Source organism: Meriones unguiculatus, chromosome 1, assembly GCF_030254825.1.
Source record: "Meriones unguiculatus strain TT.TT164.6M chromosome 1, Bangor_MerUng_6.1, whole genome shotgun sequence".
NCBI lineage: Eukaryota > Metazoa > Chordata > Mammalia > Rodentia > Muridae > Meriones > Meriones unguiculatus.
In genome coordinates this window covers 159,433,009-159,451,026 of record NC_083349.1, presented here as the reverse complement: position 1 = coordinate 159,451,026, position 18,018 = coordinate 159,433,009, and the positions used below count along the sequence as shown (strand labels likewise).

Here is an 18,018-nt window from a genome sequence, read left to right as displayed (position 1 = left end):
GATCCTGCCCCTTTTCCTTGGAAGCTGGCCCAGCTTCAATTCCAGGCCACCGAAAGGGACAACGGGTGTGACTCCTGCAGTGCCGTGCCGGAGCTGGATGTGTGACTCTGCGCAGGAGCACCACTGTCCACCTGCATGTCCTGTGTGAGCTGGTCATCCAGACCTTTGAAGCTCTCGTCTCTGTCCTGCCTGGGAAGTCTTGACTTTCCCCTTGCCCCACTCTCCTTCTGGGGAGTCTGATCACGTGGTTCTACAGGGGGCTCCAAGATTCATGGTGCCATATGTCCCCAGCACTTGGTGTGCAAACAGGATAAGAAAGGATAAGATAGCATACGTGTGACAGCTCTGACGGAAGAGGTATCCAAGGAATACCATGAAAGCATACTGCACAATAAACCTCACACAAGAGATTTATTGGAAAAACACAGAAGGCGAATGAATGCCCCTGCTCAGGGGAGAAGCAGCAAAGAAATGAGAGGCAGGCATTATATATGGCTTGGGGGGGGCGGGCGGTGTGCTCAGGGTGTCCTGGGATTGGTAGGATTTTGTGGCCTCATCTTGGGGCGAGCTCAGGGATTGGTGGCCTAATCTTGAGCTTTTATTTTATTTTATTTTATTATTTTCCTTCTTTCTCTGTAGGACAGAGCTTGGCTGTTTGCAAGAGGGGCCTGGCTATTCAAAAACCAAGAGGGGTTTGGCCAGGATATTAGAGTAGTCTCGGGGCAGGGCCTGGCAGCTTGTACCTCAAGTGGCTTATATCACATTTTGTGGTGCCAAGCCCAGGGCAATGAGCTCCAAAGCTCCAGCCAGAAGGTTCCAGGCATGAGGTGCCAATCACGACCTCCATTCCTTGTCAACCTAAACCACAGTGTCACCTAACACTGCCAGGTAGTCAGCCCAAGGCAAGGGGAGAAGACGCCTTGCTCTCGGTGACTGACAATCAAGGTAAGAGGGGGCCTGCAGGGTCTACAGGGGCAGGGTCAGCAGGAGCCCAGGGCACACATATTCACTTGGGTCTTCCTGTGACAGGTCTCCATGCTGGTCTGCGGCATCATGCTCAGGGATGGTGACCACTGCAATGGCTTTAGTGTATATCTTCAGAATGCAGAAACAGAGTGGCGGTACCCCGCGTCTGTCTCGGCTTGGCCACTGCATTCCAAAGACACAGCTCAGGGAAGATCAAGGTCAAGACTGAGGGGGGATTATATCAAGTTATCAATAAAACCTTCAAATTCCACCAGGCATGTTGGTCCACGCCTTTAATATGCGCAAGCACCCAGGAGGCAGAGGCAGGTGGATCTCTGTGAGTTTGAGGCCAGCCTGGTCTACAAAAAGTGAGTTCCAAGACAGGCAGGGCTACACAGAGAAACTCTGTCTCCAAAAACCAAGGAAAAAACTTCAAATTCCATGGCCTGCGGTTTGATTTTTTTTTTTTAAACCAGGAGAAAAAAGAGTTTATTTCAGTAAGTGAATCAGAAAATGTTTGAGAAAGCACTTTTTTTTTTCTTCCAAGACAGGGTTATTCTGTGTATCCTTGGATGTCCTGGAGTCAGTCTGTAGCCCAGGCTGGTCTCGATCTCACAGAGATCCACCTGAGTTCTGGGATCACAGGTGTGTACCACTCTGCCCATCAAGAAAGCACATTACAATAATAATTATTAGCATGCCTGTAATCCTAGCACTTGGGAGGCAGGGGTGGGTGGATCTTTGTGAGTTCAAGGCCAGTCTGGTTCCACAACAGCCAGGGCTACCCAGAGAAACCCTGTCTTGAAAAACAAAACCAAAAGAAGGTATTATGGTCAGCAGTTGACCAGACACTCCTGAAAGCAGCTTTCTACAGCTAGAGAGATCCAGGTCTCCATGTCTGCCATTATCAACTGCTTACCATCTTTCCTGATTACCACATTTGCCAGTTCCTTCTCCAGTTCCTGTTTTAGCCTTTTGCTTCCTGGGCTCTATGTATCTAGTACCCCTGCCATGTCATACCGGGAATCAAACTCCGGTTGTCATGCTTAGCAGTCGGTGCTTATTTTGTTTTTGAGACTGTGTCTTGCTATGTAGACCAGCCGCCCAGACCTTCAGAGTGCTGGGAATGATGCCAGTTGTTGTTGTTTAATATTTATTTTTATGTATATGAATGCATGTACACTCGCATGCCAGAAGAGGGCATCAGATCACATTACAGATGGTTGTGGGCCACTGTGTGGCTGCTGGGAATTCAACTCAGGATCTCTGGAAGAGCAGACAAGTGCTCTTAACCACTGAGCCATCATCTCTCCAGCCCCACGCCAGGGTTTTTATTTGTTTGTTTTCTGTTTTTCCTTTTTAAATCAGGCTGATCTCAAACTTGGGTTGTGTAGAAGAGCATGACTTTGAACTTCGGCTCCTGCTGCATCCATTTCCAAAGTGTTGAAATTGCACATGTACACCACCACACCTACTTTTTGTCTGTGGTTTATTTTTCCCTTTGAGACGAGATCCCTATGAACGTGAGGATGACATCGGAAGATCTGTCTTCATCTCCCAAGGGCTGAGATTACAGGGGTGCGCCTCACCGGCCTCACAGACCGCGTAGGGGGATCTAACTCCGACCCTCACCTCCAACTTGCTCCGCGTTTCCTTGCTGCAGCTCCGCCCTTCTGCTCATTGACCCAGAGTCAGGGGGAGGAGGCGGCGCTCGCGGTGCTGTTCCAGCCAATATGCGCAAGGAGGCCGGGGAAGAGGCGGGGCTTCCACCAGCCAATCAGTACGCGCGCCTTCCTTGCCGCTCTATGTCGCTCCGCCCTGAGCTCGCTGGTCCCAGAAGGCGCCGGGTTTCCCAAGATGGCGGCCGACGTGTCCGTTACTCACCGGCCGCCGCTCAGCCCGGAGGCGGAGGCCGAAGCGGAAACTCCCGAGACCACCGATCGCCGGGCGCCCGAACAAGAGCTGCCGCCGCTCGATCCGGAAGAGATCCGGAAACGCCTGGAACATACTGAGAGCCAGTTTCGTAACCGCCGCAAGATACTGATCCGAGGCCTCCCGGGGGACGTGACCAACCAGGTATGGGGGGGTTTGTGAGAGCGTGGCGGGAAATACCACGGTGCGCGTGCGCAGGGGGGAAGCCGGGAGGTACCAACGCTGCTGTGCGAGGGTCTCTGTCCAGGGTGGTATCTTCTCCCGGGATCTTGAGCCATTGAGAATGGGGTGTAAAGGGCATGGTCAGCAATGTCAAAAAAACAACTTTGAAGTTCGAGCCGACGTTGCTAGGGGCGACCACCGGGCTTGGGAGAGACCAAGTAGTTGAAGGGTGCAGGTAGTTTCAGGGGCGGGCAGCTGTGGCCCCGTTGAAATATGTGCGGGGGACTGTGAATGGATTGATTGAAATAGATTCCAACTGGCCGAGAATACTCAGAGTGCTTCCCCTCCTCTGCCTTAGCGTGGCAGGAGCTCGGATCTGGAAGCTTCGGGATTAGAGCGTGCCCTTTCTTATCAAGTACACACCTTTAAGAGGTAGACCCGGAAGTTGGTGCTGCATCCCCAGAAAGCCTACTAGAATTGATTTGGGAAAATGAAGTGTTCCTTTGACGTGAACGGGCTGGGGATAGAGTGGAGCTGGGGTTATGTAGTCTGTGACACTTCCCTGTGTCTAATCTTTTCTGCCTGGAGTGTCCTTCTCTTGGGGACCTACATGGAGCAGGGCGTGCGATGCTCTTTGAACCCAAGAAAGTGCTATCTATGTTGCCCTGCCCGGTGGTGGTGGAACAGGACCTTTCTGCATTCTGCTCAGAATCTCTGTTCACAGGCTCACCCTAGTACCAGTACCCACTACTCTGTAGGCACATGGCTAGTGAAGCTCCCTCCGGAGGTGTTGTAGAGCATGATCAGGGGACAGACCTGAAGTAGGATACCTGTGTCCTTGGTCTTGTGCATATCTGGAGCTGCCCACCCTGTCTCCTTGGGCTCAGACACAGTCATCTGGTGCAAGCCAGCCCTGGAAGCCAGCTTTCAGGAGTTTGGGTGGCCCATGCAACCATACAGTGTAGGATCATTAAATGCACAGAGTCTCTGGTCAGGTACCCCTGGGTATCTCTGTTGACCCGACAGTTTGTGTGGGTGACCTCTTAACAGCCTCAGTTTCTTTCCTTTTGGACAGAATGGCTCAGTAACTAGTTGTGAAACTGTTGTGACCAGAGAATCAGACAAGTTGGGCAATGTCCTTGAAGGCATACAGTTTGAGTTGTTGGTTCTCCTGCCATGAAATCTATAGCCTTGCCCTGTACAAGATAGGTGGTAGAAGGGTAGAAGATAGCTGTTACAGTAAAATGGAGCTGTTCACTTATCTACTTGTATGGCAGGTCCACCTATAGGCAGGCTTGGCCAGTGACTCCCCGGCTTCTGATTATGTCTCTGCAGGAAGTACATGACCTCCTGAGCGACTACGAACTCAAGTACTGTTTCGTGGACAAATACAAAGGGACAGGTTTGTGAGCCACGGGTGGACTTGGGCAATGACAACAGTCCTCAGCGGTGACAGGACCTGGCTCAGCATCTGTTCTGAATTGTGGGTCCCATATTGTCCCAGAGGAAACAGGAGTTCTTGTCAGATCAGATCTTTTTCCTGTCTGCCTCGCGTGTAACTCTGGCTGGACTAAAACTCACTTGGAGATGAGATTGGCCTTGAACTCCTAGAGGTCTACTTTGCCTTTGCCTCTTGAGTACTGGGATTAAAGGCGTGCACCACCGCGCTAGCTTATTTATTCTATGTGTGTAGGTGAGCATGAGCAGCACGTGCGGAAGTTGGAGGACACCTTTCTAGAGTCTGTTTTTCCCACCTTGCTGAGGCAGGGTCCCTCTTGTTTCTGTTTTACTGTGTACTCTGGGCAGGTCTCCCATCGTAGACTAGGAGGGCTGGGATTACAGGTGCACACAGACACACAAGTCTGGGAATGGACTCCGGTTGTGAGACATGGACTTACTCTGTAGTCCAGGTTGCCCTGGAGGTCAGGGTGTAGCTCAAGCTCCCCTCAAGTTTGCAGCAATCCTTTAGGTTCTACCACTACTTCTTTAAGTTTTAGTTATCTTTATTTGATATGTATGCGTGTCTTGCCTGGGCACCATTTGCATGTCTGTGCCCATGGAGGCCAGCAGAGAGTACTGGATTCCATGGAGCCAGAGTTAAAGACGGGTGTATGCTGCCATGTGGACGCCAGGAACTAAACCCAGGGCCTTGCAAGAGCAGTGAGTGCTTTGAAGAGCTGAGCCATCTCTTCAGCTCTATTTCTTTGTTTGTTTTTGTTTTGAACTTTTGGGTTTATTTAAATCAGGTCTCATATAACCTAGACTAAAGTTAAATTTATTGTATAATTGAGGACAGCCTTGAACGTCAAGACATTCTCCTGCCTCCATTTCCAAAGTGCTGGGCTTACAAGGCATGTGTCACTGTGCTCAGCTTCCCTGCTCTTGTCTGTCCCCTCATAACCCAGGCCCTCTTAACTGGCCATCATACTTTGTCATTGCAGCCTGGGGCTGGCACATCTGCCCCTGCGTGGAATGGTCAGCCCTTTCACCTTGGGATCAGCCGTGGCGGTGTTAGCTTTCTGTGTGGGACGTCAGTGAATGCCTATGCTTTCCAGCGTTGTGTGAGGTTGAAGACTGTCTAGAACCTGACAGTCTAATGTGGAGAGCCATGTGCCCCTTTCCAGAAGACCTGTGAGAGTCGAGGCAGTGGTTACGATCCTGGGCCGGGGGGGCAGGCGGATCACAGGTTGGAGCCTTGGTCTGTGCTTAGTCTGTGTGACTGTGTACAAGTTACAGTCGAGGATGAGAGTGCCCCCGCAGACGCCTCAGAACACAGGCGCCGAAGGCTCTTGCCAGATGAGCATGAGGACTACAGTTGGAACCCCAGCACCTACATAAATGCTGAGTGGGCCTGATGACCCACTTGTAATCAAAGTGTGTGGGGGCTGGAGACAGTCTCCTTAACAAGCTGCCTAGGTAGATGAGCCAAATCAGGAAGCTGTGGCTTCAAAAAAGAGACCAGCCTCCACCTGCACCTGTAAACACACTCATCTGCAGACATGCATGTATACATGTTTAACATGTACTTGCACATTGCAAGAAAAGGAATATAGTCATAGGCATCAATAAGTCAGACGGCTGCCAAGCACCCCCCGTGCAGTCATCCTCCACAGGGCTCGGGGTGTTACCGATATCCAATGACATTCAAGTCCCATTTTAAGATGTCATCCTAAGAGTAAATGAGGTGGCTCAGTAGGTGAGGGTGCGTGCCACCCAGCCTGGTGGCCTGCATCAGTCCCAGCACCTACATGGTAAAGCAGAGAATGACACTTGAAAGTTGTATTCTGACTCTGGAGGTAGAGCATCAGAAGATCAAGCTATCCTTGGCTACATAATGCAATTGAGGACAGCCTGAGGTACATGAGACCTTCAGAAATGGAAGAAGGCAAAATGGGGTTATGGACTCAATCTCTGCTCTGGGGCAACAGAGCCAGGATCTAAGATGGGAACTGTCTGGGATTGGATAGGGAGGTCAGGGAAAGGGGCAGGGCATAGCCAGCAGAGTCCAGGAAGCAGCGCTGATTGCTGTGAGGAGCCTGGCAGAGGACACAGGCTGGGCCACCTGAGGAGGCTCTCTAAAGTCCGTGGCTGTAAGATGGCTTGTGAGTGAGGAGGCTAGAGGGGCAGAACGTGGCCCTGGAGACCAACTGTCTCAAGTGTTTTGTAGTGTGTGTGTGCGCGCGCGTGTGCTCGCACCTTGGCAGGCATGTAAGTCTGAGGACAACTTACAGAAGCCATTTCTCTTATATTTGTGGTTGTGAGCCTACCCTTTACTGGCTGGTGGCTGAGCCATCTCTCCAGCCCCAGGAGTCATTTCTCACATCCCACCGTGTCCCTGAGGATTGAATTTTTGGTGCTGAGGCTTTCACATGCTGAACCATCTGGTCCTTTTATGTTTTTAAATTTTCAGTTGATTTTGTGAGGACTCCATGTTTGTACTTGATACTGGAGATTAAATTTAGGGCCTCACACACACTAGGAGTGTTTTACTACTGAGGTACATCCTTAATCTTGACTAATTTCCCTTCCTTCCTTCCTTCCTTCCTTCCTTCCTTCCTTCCTTCCTTCTTTCCTTCCTTCTTTTGTTTTTAATTTTGTGGTGCTAAGGATGAACAGTTTTAACGCTGAGCTACACCCCCAGCCTTCAATTTGTGTTTTTGAGACAGTGACTCATGTATCCCAAAGTGGCCTTAACTCACTATGTAGTCAAGGATGACCTTGAGTTTCTGATCTTCCTGCTTCAGTCTTCCTTGTGCTGACATCTTAGCCATGTGCTACCACATCTGGTGTATAGATGGAAGCCAAGGCCTCGTGCATGCTAGTCAAGCATTCTACCAGCTGAACTGTTTGAAGTCCCAGGCTGATTTCAAACTCTATCCTCCTGCCCCAGTTTTGCAAGTTCTGGAGTAACAGAGCTGTGATTCCTCAGCCCAGAGTCTGGCTCTTGGGCTGTTCCAGGCCTGTTTATTCTCCATCAAGAATAGTGGGTGTGAGGGTTAACCTTTTCCCTTTTGACAGTTGAGAAGCCAGAACCATCCAGAGCTCGGGTTGGGGCTGGAGAGATGGCTCAGTAGCTAAGAGCACCGACTGCTCTTCCAGAGGAGCCGGGTTTCATGCCCAGCACCCACATAGTGGCTCATGACCACCTCTTAGTTCCAGGTCAGCCAACAGTCTCTTCTGGCCTCCACACACACCAAACACATGCGGTACACAAACATACATGCAGGCAAACACGCATGTAAAATGCTGTTTTTAAAAAAGTGCTTGAGGCTTGAGTTTTAGTGACCACCTGCTTACCCGCTAACTTGAGTGTCACCTGAGCGACAAGCTGGACAGACCATGTGCGCAGTGAGCAACTGTTCTGGGTTACGCACGGCTTGGAGAGAGGTCAGGGAGGGGGACTGGTTCCCAGTTCTGCTAACACCCGATTTGGAGGCCCAGAAGTCCGCTCTGACCCCACGTCCTCTCATGCCCTGCAGCTTTTGTGACCCTGCTCAATGGGGAGCAGGCTGAAGCCGCCATCACCACCTTCCACCAGAGCCACCTTCGCGATCGGGAGCTGTCGGTTCAGTTGCAGCCCACTGATGCTCTGCTGTGCGTGGCCAACCTCCCACCCAGCCTGACGCAGGCGCAGTTCGAAGAGCTGGTGCGGCCTTTCGGCAGCCTGGAGCGCTGCTTCCTAGTGTACAGTGAGCGCACAGGCCACTCTAAGGGTTACGGCTTTGCAGAGTACATGAAGAAAGATTCGGCTGCCAGGGCCAAATCCGACTTGCTGGGCAAGCCACTGGGCCCACGCACACTGTACGTGCACTGGACAGATGCTGGGCAGCTGACCCCTGCCTTGTTGCACTCCCGGTGCCTCTGTGTGGACCACCTGCCTCCCGGCTTCAGTGATGTGGATGCCCTACGCCAGGCTCTGTCAGCGGTGCACGCCCCCACCTTCTGTCAGGTAGGTCCTGGGCCCTTCGATGCCACAGCTGTCACATAGCTTTGAATGGGGCTCTTTGGAGAGGCGCTGGGGCATGGGAGTTTAGAGCCTATGTGTGTTCCAAAGGCCTGAGTGCAAATCCTGCTTAGCTCATTTGTTGTAGGTAGGGTGGGAGTCCTGCTCACATCCCCATCATTTACACACTCCTAACTTATGCCATGTAGCCCAGGTTAGCCTAGAAACGCCATCCACTTGCCTAAGCCTCATGATTGTCAGGGTACCAGATGGGTAGCACTCAGCTCATGTTTGTTGCTTTGTTTTCTGTTTGCTCATTATTTATTTATTTTTTATTTATTTGCATATTATTTATTTCTTTAGAGATGGCGTCTCAGGTAGCCCATACTGATCCTGAACTTGGTATGTGGCTGAGGATGAACTTGAATTCCAGATCCTCTGGGCTCTGCTTCTCAAGTACTAGGACATGCTCCACCATGCTAAATTTATGTGGTGTGTGTTGGGTTGGGATTTCGTAGGCCTTCCTGCACGCTAGGCAAGTGTTCTACATGCGCAGCTCCAGGCCTCATCAAAGGTGCCTTGAGCATCTGTGGGCTCCCAGCAGGAAGGCAGGTGTGGAGGAGGCCAGCGTGTAGTTGCCCAGTGTCATGAGGATAGCTGTTGGGCTCTGAGGACTCCAGTCCTCCTCCTGTGCAAGGCCCTTTGTGTGCACCTTACTCTCATCTTGTCCTCTACCTCTATTTCTAGTCAGGGTCTCATTGTGTAGCCATGGCTAGCCTAGAACTCAGAGATTTACGTGTCTGTACCTTTTGAGTGCTGAGATGAAAGACACACAGCATGATAATACTTTAATACTTAGCCTAAGAGGCTAAGTATTAAAAGTATGTCTAAAAAGTAACTTTTGTACACTTATTCGTACGCCTCTGTGTGTTTGTGCGTACGAGCTATAGTACCTGTATGAAGCTGAAAGGACAATTTTCAGGGGTCATTCTTTTTCTTTCTTTTTTTTTTTTTTGAGACAGGGTTTCTCTTTGTAACCCTGGCTGTTCTGGAACTCGATTTGTAGACCAGGCTGGCTTTGAATTCGCAGAACTCCGTCTGCCTCTGCCTCCCCAGTGCTGGGATTGAATGTGTGTGTCAGTCTTGCCCAGCTCACTCTTAGGTGTCCATGTGTTTATGTATTTTTCCAGTGCTGGGAGTGGAACTCAAGGCCTTGTCCAGTAAGTGCTTTACTGCAGAGCTGTAGCCCAGCCCTCATTAGATACTGACTGCGTGGTTTTGAGGCCACCTCTGCACGACACAGTTGTTCTGGTGCCCTGACTAGAACATGGGCTTGAGAGTCAGACAGACCAAAGTTTAGGTCTCCCTGTTCAGAGTTCACGTGGTCCAGGGCACATTGTGACTCCTTTCCATCTGTCGCTGGATTTATAAGATGGGCGCGTTTCTGAGCAGATGCTTTGGATGTGGGTCATGGGTAGTCTGCATAGACTCTGCCAGTGAGGGACTGGGAGTGTGGCTAAGCTGTAGGACACCTGCCCATCCTGTGCGAGGCCCTGGATTCAGCTCAGCTTGCTAGGTAAGGCCAAGCCTGATGACAGGAGTTTGATTCCTGGGCCCTACATGGTGGAAAGAGAGAACCAACTCCCTCAAGTTGCCCGTTGACCTCCACGCATGGCCCGTGACGCACAAACTCACACACAAAATGAATAAATAGAAGTTTTTTCAAGTGATCAGGCACTAGGCACAGTGATACATGCCTTTTCCCCCGTTTTTGTTTTGTTGTTGTTTTAACGACAGCGCCTGTCTGCACAGCCCTGGCTGGGGGGGTCACAATGTAGAGCAGACTGACAACCTCACGTGACTCTGTCTTCTGGGCGCTGGAAATAAAGGTGTGTGCCGTCGTGCCAGGCTGTGGCGCATGCCTTTAGATCTCAGCGGTGCAGAGGTAGACACAGAAAGGTCTCTGCGTTTGAGGTCAGTGTGGGCTATTACAGCGAGTCCCTGTTTTAAAAAGTACGGCACCTGGGCCGAGGGCTCCACGTGCCTGGGCTGTCAGGCAGGGGAGTTGCTGTGGAAATACACTTAGCCACTGTCTCCTGGGCTAAGAGTACAGCTTGGGGACATGTCAGATGTTTACTGTGCCTGATTTCATGCCTGGGTTCTCCCTGAGTGCTGGGAACTAAACTTGGGTCCTCTGGCAGAACAGGACTGGTGCTGACCTACTGAGTCATCTCCAGCCCTATCGGACATTTCACTGACTCCGTTTTCTTTTTGTCAGGGCAAGAACTGCTCTCCTGCTTCTTTTGAGACAGTTTACCCTGATGTAGCCAAGGCAACTTTGAAATTTGCTATATAGTCCAGACCAGCTTTGAACTCCTGACCCTCTTGCCTCTACCTCCTGAGTGCTATGGTTACAGGGATATGCCAACATACCTAGCCTTTACCCTTTTATCCTCCCATCCTGTCTTCTTCCCTTATTCCCTTTCTCTTTTGAGACAGTGTCTTTCAAAACAGTGTCTCACGGCAGGTCCAGCACTGGAGGTGGAAACAAAGGTCCCTTGCTAGTTTCCAGCCCAGCCCAGAACATGTGAGCCCTGGGTTCAGGGAGAGAGGCTGCCGCAAGGGAAAGGAATAGAGACTACCTGACCTTCTCTGCGTGCACACGTACAGACACACACCAAAATTTTCTTTCTAAGGTCTGGGTATGATGGCATTTGCCTGTAATACAGCACCCAGGAGGCAGACTAGCAGATTTCAAGGCTGTGCTGGTCTATGAGTTCCAGGCTAGCCAGGGCAACACAGTGAGCTCCTGACTAATACAAATTTTATGGTACAGTTTTGGCAGCATTGGAACAGTCTAAGTTCCATCCAGTCTCAGTTCTAGAAGACGACCAGTTTGAGCTGGTCATCTGGATGAGGGATACCGCTGGGCTGCTGTGGAGGAAGCTGGTGATGTGACAGCTCTGGCTGTGGCTAGTATCTCTCTACACTGGCACCGTGACTGCCACATTCACCTAGTAATCGCCTCCTTGAAGAGTCAGCTTGTGTGTCCTGGCTACCTGGCAGGCCTGGATGCACCCTCCCAAGTCCCCTGCCATAGAATCTGGGGCCCAAGTCATGTTCAGGTCAGACTCCGCAGCCTGCTCTTACCTCCTGATGTCGAAGTTCCTGGCCGTGCGTTTCAGTGTTTGTTGCCGTGTGCCAGCACAAACACCAGCACAGTGGCTACGGGTGAGGTGGGGCCTATCTCGGCCCTACGCCTAGTCATGAAGCTTTGTGTAGACTGACCTTCTAGGGCCTCCTATAGCCACTGCACAGATTTAGTGACCGATTAATGGGCATAAAACAGGACAGTGAGTGGCAAGAAGTCACTCTCCAAGGGCTCACCTTCAGTGTCCAGGGGTCAGTGTCTGGTCTCTGCGGTCACTTACCTTCTGCTCATAAGTGAATCTTCCACAGCTGGCATGTGGCCAGGATGGGCAGCTGAAGGGCTTCGCAGTACTGGAGTACGAGACAGCTGAGATGGCAGAAGAGGCACAACAGCAGGCAGATGGCCTGGCTCTGGGCGGCAGCCACCTACGTGTGTCCTTCTGTGCCCCGGGTCCCCCTGGCCGCAGCATGCTGGCAGCACTCATTGCTGCCCAGGCCACGGTGAGTAGAGGCGCCCCCTGAGCACCAATGTCTCCCCTCTGTGGCCTCTGCTCTGAGCCATCTTCTGGCCCCCTCCCCAGGCTCTCAATCGAGGCAAGGGACTCCTGCCTGAACCAAACATTCTGCAGCTATTGAACAATCTGGGCCCATCTGCCTCCCTCCAGCTGCTCCTCAACCCTCTGCTGCATGGAGGCGCCAGTGTCAAGCAGGGTAAGGCAGGTCACACAAGGTCACAGGGTTGTCATCCAGGGGCCACTGCTAACATTGGCTGTGGTGTGAGGATGGAGGTGCTAAAAAGGACCTTGAACCGGCCAAGACCCACCCTTCCCTGCCTGGACCCTCACAGCACATCCCTCACTGCAGAGAACTTGGGGTTGGCCTGGCTGGTGGGTTATCACAGTGCATCCATGTTTCATTCCAGGCCTCCTGGGTGCGCCCCCTGCCATGCCGCTGCTCAGCGGGCCTGCCCTGTCCACTGCACTGCTGCAGCTAGCTCTGCAGAGCCAGAGCCAGAGCCAGAAGGTAACAGCTTCATATTGGGGGCAACCCCACCTGGCTTCTTTTCTCACCTCCCCCTATGTCAGAAGTTACATTTCTCTCTGCTTTGGAGGGATTCCCTGGTGGCCAGGACATGCACATCTATTCCCAAAGTGAACGTGACTAGGAGAGGCCAGCTTGCATAGCTGGAGTATAGCTATCCTTGCTCGGCCTTGTTCTGTGATGAGCAAGGGGGCTGGGTGCTGAGAGCTATTACCGTATCTGTGTGACAGTGGTGGGAAGTGTGGAGTGACAGCCCTGATGCTCACCTCTTTCCTGTATATCCCCAATGCTTAAGGCAAGGGCCTGTCATGCAAGAGCCCATAGGCCACATGAGTAGGTGATGGGTTGGGCCGGGGTCACAGGTGCTGGGAGTCTCCTTGTATGTATCCGCCTGTCATTAGTTTGGGAGGTGGTGATGCTGTGCATTGTGACTGCCAGGACTCCGGGTGGCCTGTGTCTGTTGCCCGGCCACACTGTCCCCACCTCCAGCTGACTGTACTCTGTTCTAGAAGCCTGGGATCCTGGGAGACTCACCTCTGGGTACCCTCCAGGCCGGGGCCCAACCTGCCAACTCCCTCCTTGGGGAGCTGTCTGCAGGTAAAGTCAGACCCTGCCACCCCACCTCTATAGAGATATTGTCCCCCTGCCCTGCTACAGTGAATTCCTTGGGCAGGTACCCTAATCTGCTTGGGCCATCATCCTGTTGCTTGAGTGCCAACCTCACGGGGCAGCTGGGAGTGTCTTAAAATGCTAATGTCCAAAGAGACCTTGAGTCACTAACTGCCTGTAGGGCACAGGGTTGTCCCTTGTCCCAGGACCATGAATAGAGTGGCCCTTCATGTCTTGGCCCATAGCTGATACGTTCCTTCTCTCTTTAGGGGGGGGCCTGGCCCCGGAACTGCCGCCCCGCCGAGGGAAGCCACAACCCTTACTACCACCATTGCTGGGCCCCTCTGGGGGTGACCGGGAGCCCATGGGTCTGGGTCCCCCAGCATCCCAGCTCACTCCACCCCCAGCCCCTGTGGGGCTCCGAGGCTCCAGTTTTAGAGGCCTCCCGAAGGACAGTGGGCCCCTGCCAACGCCCCCTGGGGTAAGGTGCCACCCTGCTTCCAGCCTCCCTCCCTTTGAAGTCTCCTCTGCCCAGGGCCCTAGCAAAGCCGACCCTCCTGTTACAGGTCTCACTGCTGGGGGAGCCCCCAAAGGACTACCGCATCCCCCTGAACCCTTACCTGAATCTGCACAGCCTGCTTCCATCCAGCAACCTGGCAGGCAAGGAGACCCGGGGCTGGGGAGGCCCTGGGAGAGGCCGCCGCCCAGTTGAGCCCCCCTTGCCCAGCCCTGCAGTTCCTGGTGGAGGCAGTGGTAACAACAACGGCAGCAAAGCTTTCCAAATGAAGTCCCGAATGCTCAGCCCCATCGCCAGCAACCGCCTGCCCCCTGAGCCAGGGCTGTCTGACAGCTATGGCTTTGATTACCCCTCGGTGAGTACTAGGCTACCCTGTATTTTCTGCCTGTCTCGAGGGTAGCCCTGCATCTGCAGTCCTTACAGGGTGAGCGTCCCTGGTCCAAACATCCAAAATGTGAAATGTATCTGGGGAGATCCCTCAGTCACAGGCATGAGGACCTAAGTCTCATTCTCAGAATCCACATGATAAAGCCAGGAGGGAGAGAATGCTTGTAACCCCGAGTCTGCCTCTGCAGACAAGCATTCTAGTCTAGTAGGGAAACTGTAGGCCAGGGAAGAGACCGTGTCTCAACTGGGTTTGGTAGTGAGGCAGGAAGATTGCTGTGAGTTCAAGGCCAACGTTGGTTGGCAACTGGTCTACATAGCAAGTTCTGGGCAAACCACGACCGCAGAGTGAAACCTTGTCTCGAAAAAGGTGGACAGAGCTAGGACGATCAATGAGTTAGCATATGAGGTGTGTAAGTGGAGTTTGGGTTCTCAGAACTAGGATAAAAGCTGAGCGGGTGTGGCAATTTACCTGTAATCCCAGGTAAATGGCATCCCTGGAGGGAGCTGACTAGCTAGACTACTGGAGTTGGCAAGCTCTGTATACCGGTGAGAGACCCTGCTTCACTGAATAAGGTGGAGAAAGACTAATGTCATCCTCTGTCCTCAGTACATCTGTGTGTGCTCACGTGGATACACGGGCCCAAAGCTGTAGAAAATCCGGTAGACAGGAACAGCCAAGGTCGTCCTCTGACCTCTACCACACACACACACACCATACACACTCACATACATAGTCACAGACACACAGTCACACATGTACACACATCTTTGCATGAGACAGGTACTCCCCCAGTGAGCTTTGTCCAGGCTTGAATTCAAACACTTTGAGAAGCTGCTTGGCCCCACGGTGGGACATTTCAGACTTTGTTGGGTGCGTTAGGGGGCAGCGCAGGAAACACTGTCAGCCAGGTGACACCAGCACTGGGAGGTAGAGGGCAGGCGATCAGGAGTTCAAAGCTGGCCCTGGTTACATGAGACCCTCAAAAACAAAAGACAATTAAAGCTGTGGGCTGGTGAGATTCTGAGCTGGTGAAGGTGCTTACCTCCAATCTGAAGGTCTGAGTTCTGTCCCTGCTCCCGTAAGTGAGGGGGAGAACCTGCTCCCACAAGTTGTGCTGTCACTCGTGAGAGCTGTGGCGTGCATGGGAACACATAGGCAGAAAAGCATAATTAATATTTCTTGTAGTATGAAATGCCTCGGGCTGTGTGTGAATTACACCTGAGTCACTGTTGAATCTCTCACTGTACACCCCCTTGTCTCTTTATGTGATATTCCAAATGCAGGGCGACCCACTGGTTCCAGGCACTTTGATCAAAGGCAGCAGACCTTTCTTTTCTCTAGTGTCAGGTGGCCAGTCAGGACCTCGTGGCTGGCATTTCCTTTCCTTGAGTCTGCTGTCCATCTTGGTCTTTTTCAGACTTTAGTCCATGCTGGTTTTTTATTCGGTTTTGGAGTTTTTTGAAACCAGGTTTCGTGTAGCTCAGACTGCCCTCAACTCACTATGTAGATGACTCTGTCATATCTGTCTCTACCATCTGAGTGCTGGTGTCTGAGGCTTTCTCATCACACCCGGTTTATGTGGTGCTAGGGATAGAAGCCAGAGCTTCATGCATGCTCGCTGGGCAGATGCTTAGCCCACATCCCAAGGTATGCTTTCTCCCTCAAGAAAGGGCTTTGCATCCTGTCTGTTCCAGCTCTTCCCATTTTGAGCACAATATGCAGTTACTTGACAGCACCCATCCCTGGAGCCCAGGCATGCCTGCTCCTGGATAGAGTGCACACCTGCTCTGGCTTCCGCTGTGCAGCCCCCTGAAGCCCCCGCAGGCCCAAGTGTGGGTGTTCGTGTGGAACTGGCCCAGGCTGGGAAACACCAGCCACCTCCTCCATTCTTCTGCCCCTTTAATTTAGGATATGGGACCTCGACGGCTCTTCTCTCACCCTCGGGAACCAGCCCTAGGGCCTCATGGACCCAGCCGACACAAGGTAAGAGCCGAGATGCCCTGCGTGTTCTGTAGAATATAGTGCTGTCTGTAGCAGTCAGCACTAGCTGTGGAACAAAAAGTGCCATCCCTTCATCACTGAACTCCACAAACAGGCAGTCTTGCTATATTGTCCAATCCAATTCAAAGTGCTCTAGGCTCAAGCATCTACTTATCACCCTTCAGTGGGGCAGTAGCTGGTTCACCAGGAGCTTACCCCTTGGCAATACATAGGTGGCCAGTACTCTGTTGAAGTGAAAAATTACTGGGCTCAGAGAGTGTCTCCCTGAACCACACAGAATGCATTCTCTTGTGGTCCAACCTGAGTTTGTTAAAGTGGCTTTGTGCCTGAAAGATAGACATGACCAAGCAGAGCCACGGTGGGGAAGAGTTCCTACTATTGTTTTCCTCACTCAGCTGACCCTTTCTCTGCAGATGTCCCCGCCACCTAACAACTTCAATGAGCCTCGGGGTGGTGGAGGCAGTGGGGGACCACTGTCTCATTTTTATTCCGGTTCACCCACCTCATACTTCACCAGTGGCCTACAGGCTGGCCTCAAGCAGAGCCACCTCAACAAGGTGAGGAGTTCGCCCCACCAGGCACTGGCCCTTAGGGACCACTGGGATGCTGGGCCCTTTGTGTCTGTCTGTCTCTGTAGCTGTGTCGTCCAAGGTGTCTCTGGCCATAGCTCCACTGGTGGCTGGGCTCGCTCTTGTTCATGCTAGAGTGGCAGTAGCCCATTCTGGTTCCTGGATATGTGTGGAGCATAGCACTGTTAGCTTCCTCTTATCTCAGACTGGCGTAAGGTGTGGGTGGACTTATCCTCAGAGGACAGATGAGGAACAGGTTGATTACCGTCAGGCCTCATAGCTCTGAGTGGCAGGCATAAGGCTAGAATTGGACTCTCATGATTCCCTCCAGTGTTATCCTCTGGCCCCAGGGGTGACTTGCTTCCACCTCTCTGACTTCCCCAGGCCGTCGGTTCCTCCCCAATGGGCTCCAGTGAAGGGCTGCTAGGCCTTGGCCCTGGGCCCAATGGTCACAGCCACCTGCTGAAGGTACGGGCAAGGGGAGGGGAAGCACAGGGCTGGGGAGCCCTGGCCCCTGGAAGGCCCCTGACCCGGCCTCCCCTGCCATCTGTCTCCAGACACCACTGGGCGGCCAGAAACGCAGTTTTTCCCACCTGCTGCCCTCGCCAGAGCCCAGCCCCGAGGGCAGCTACGTGGGCCAACACTCCCAGGGCCTTGGCGGCCACTATGCAGACTCCTACCTGAAGCGGAAGAGGATCTTCTAAGGAGTCGGCACCAGAGATGCTCCAAGGGCCTGCACCAAAATTGCTTTTGGGTTTTTTCTGGTATTTGTGTTTTGTGGGATTTTATTTTTATTATTTTTTTATGTCCTTTCTTTGGGTAATAGAGAAATCTCTGAAAAAGACATTGCTGACCAACCAGCCGGAGCTCAAGGAATGTGGGGGTGTTTGGGGGGCCACACCATTACCTGTGGGCCTGCTCCTGGAGCCAAAACCCTGCCGCCTTAAGAGAGAGGGGCCCGGCCTCCTCTCTTTCCCTCCCCAGCTCCTGGTCTTCTGTGCCCAGCTCTCCAGGCCTCCTCGCCTGCCTCATCACTCCTGTGTTCTGGCCTTTCGAGTGCCTTTGGAGGTGTCCCTGACCTGTGAGGATCAGAGACGGTCCCCGTTTTTAAACTTCGACAATTGACTTTGATTTCCTTTTATAATTCTTATTATTTTTAAAAGCAACCAGGATGATGACCACATCACCCAACCCACCCACTCCCAGAAAAAGCCCCAACTTTGATTCCTTCAGGGTCTGG

General features: G+C 52.4%; 1 protein-coding gene across 3 annotated transcripts; it reads left to right on the top strand.

Moving 5' to 3' along the window:
* The first annotated feature begins 2,784 nt into the window (after nt 1-2,784).
* Nucleotides 2,785-17,909, top strand: Raver1 (ribonucleoprotein, PTB binding 1). Of its 3 annotated transcripts, none has more exons than XM_060370113.1 (13): nt 2,785-3,042; nt 4,396-4,462; nt 8,040-8,509; nt 11,963-12,154; nt 12,235-12,364; nt 12,576-12,676; nt 13,207-13,291; nt 13,573-13,784; nt 13,870-14,175; nt 16,117-16,191; nt 16,623-16,766; nt 17,163-17,246; nt 17,336-17,909. In XM_060370113.1, exons 1-13 carry the CDS (start codon nt 2,824-2,826, stop codon nt 17,480-17,482), a joined length of 2,232 nt encoding a protein of 743 aa, XP_060226096.1. In that variant the 5' UTR covers nt 2,785-2,823; the 3' UTR covers nt 17,483-17,909. The 3 variants fall into 3 exon arrangements, with proteins under 3 accessions (XP_060226096.1, XP_021504878.1, XP_060226098.1); XM_021649203.2 differs by having other exon boundaries at nt 13,204-13,291; XM_060370115.1 differs by lacking the exon at nt 17,163-17,246 and having other exon boundaries at nt 13,204-13,291.
* The last annotated feature ends 109 nt before the right edge of the window (nt 17,910-18,018 follow it).

What these genes read in the sequence shown, in the direction of transcription:
- Raver1 (XM_021649203.2), top strand. Translation starts at nt 2,824, where the DNA reads ATGGCGGCCGACGTGTCCGTTACTCACCGGCCGCCGCTCAGCCCGGAG. An exon ending in AGGCGCCAGTGTCAAGCAGG is followed by an intron (nt 12,365 to 12,575) that starts GTAAGGCAGGTC and finishes GTTTCATTCCAG; the next exon opens with GCCTCCTGGGTGCGCCCCCT. An exon ending in ATGGCTTTGATTACCCCTCG is followed by an intron (nt 14,176 to 16,116) that starts GTGAGTACTAGG and finishes CCTTTAATTTAG; the next exon opens with GATATGGGACCTCGACGGCT.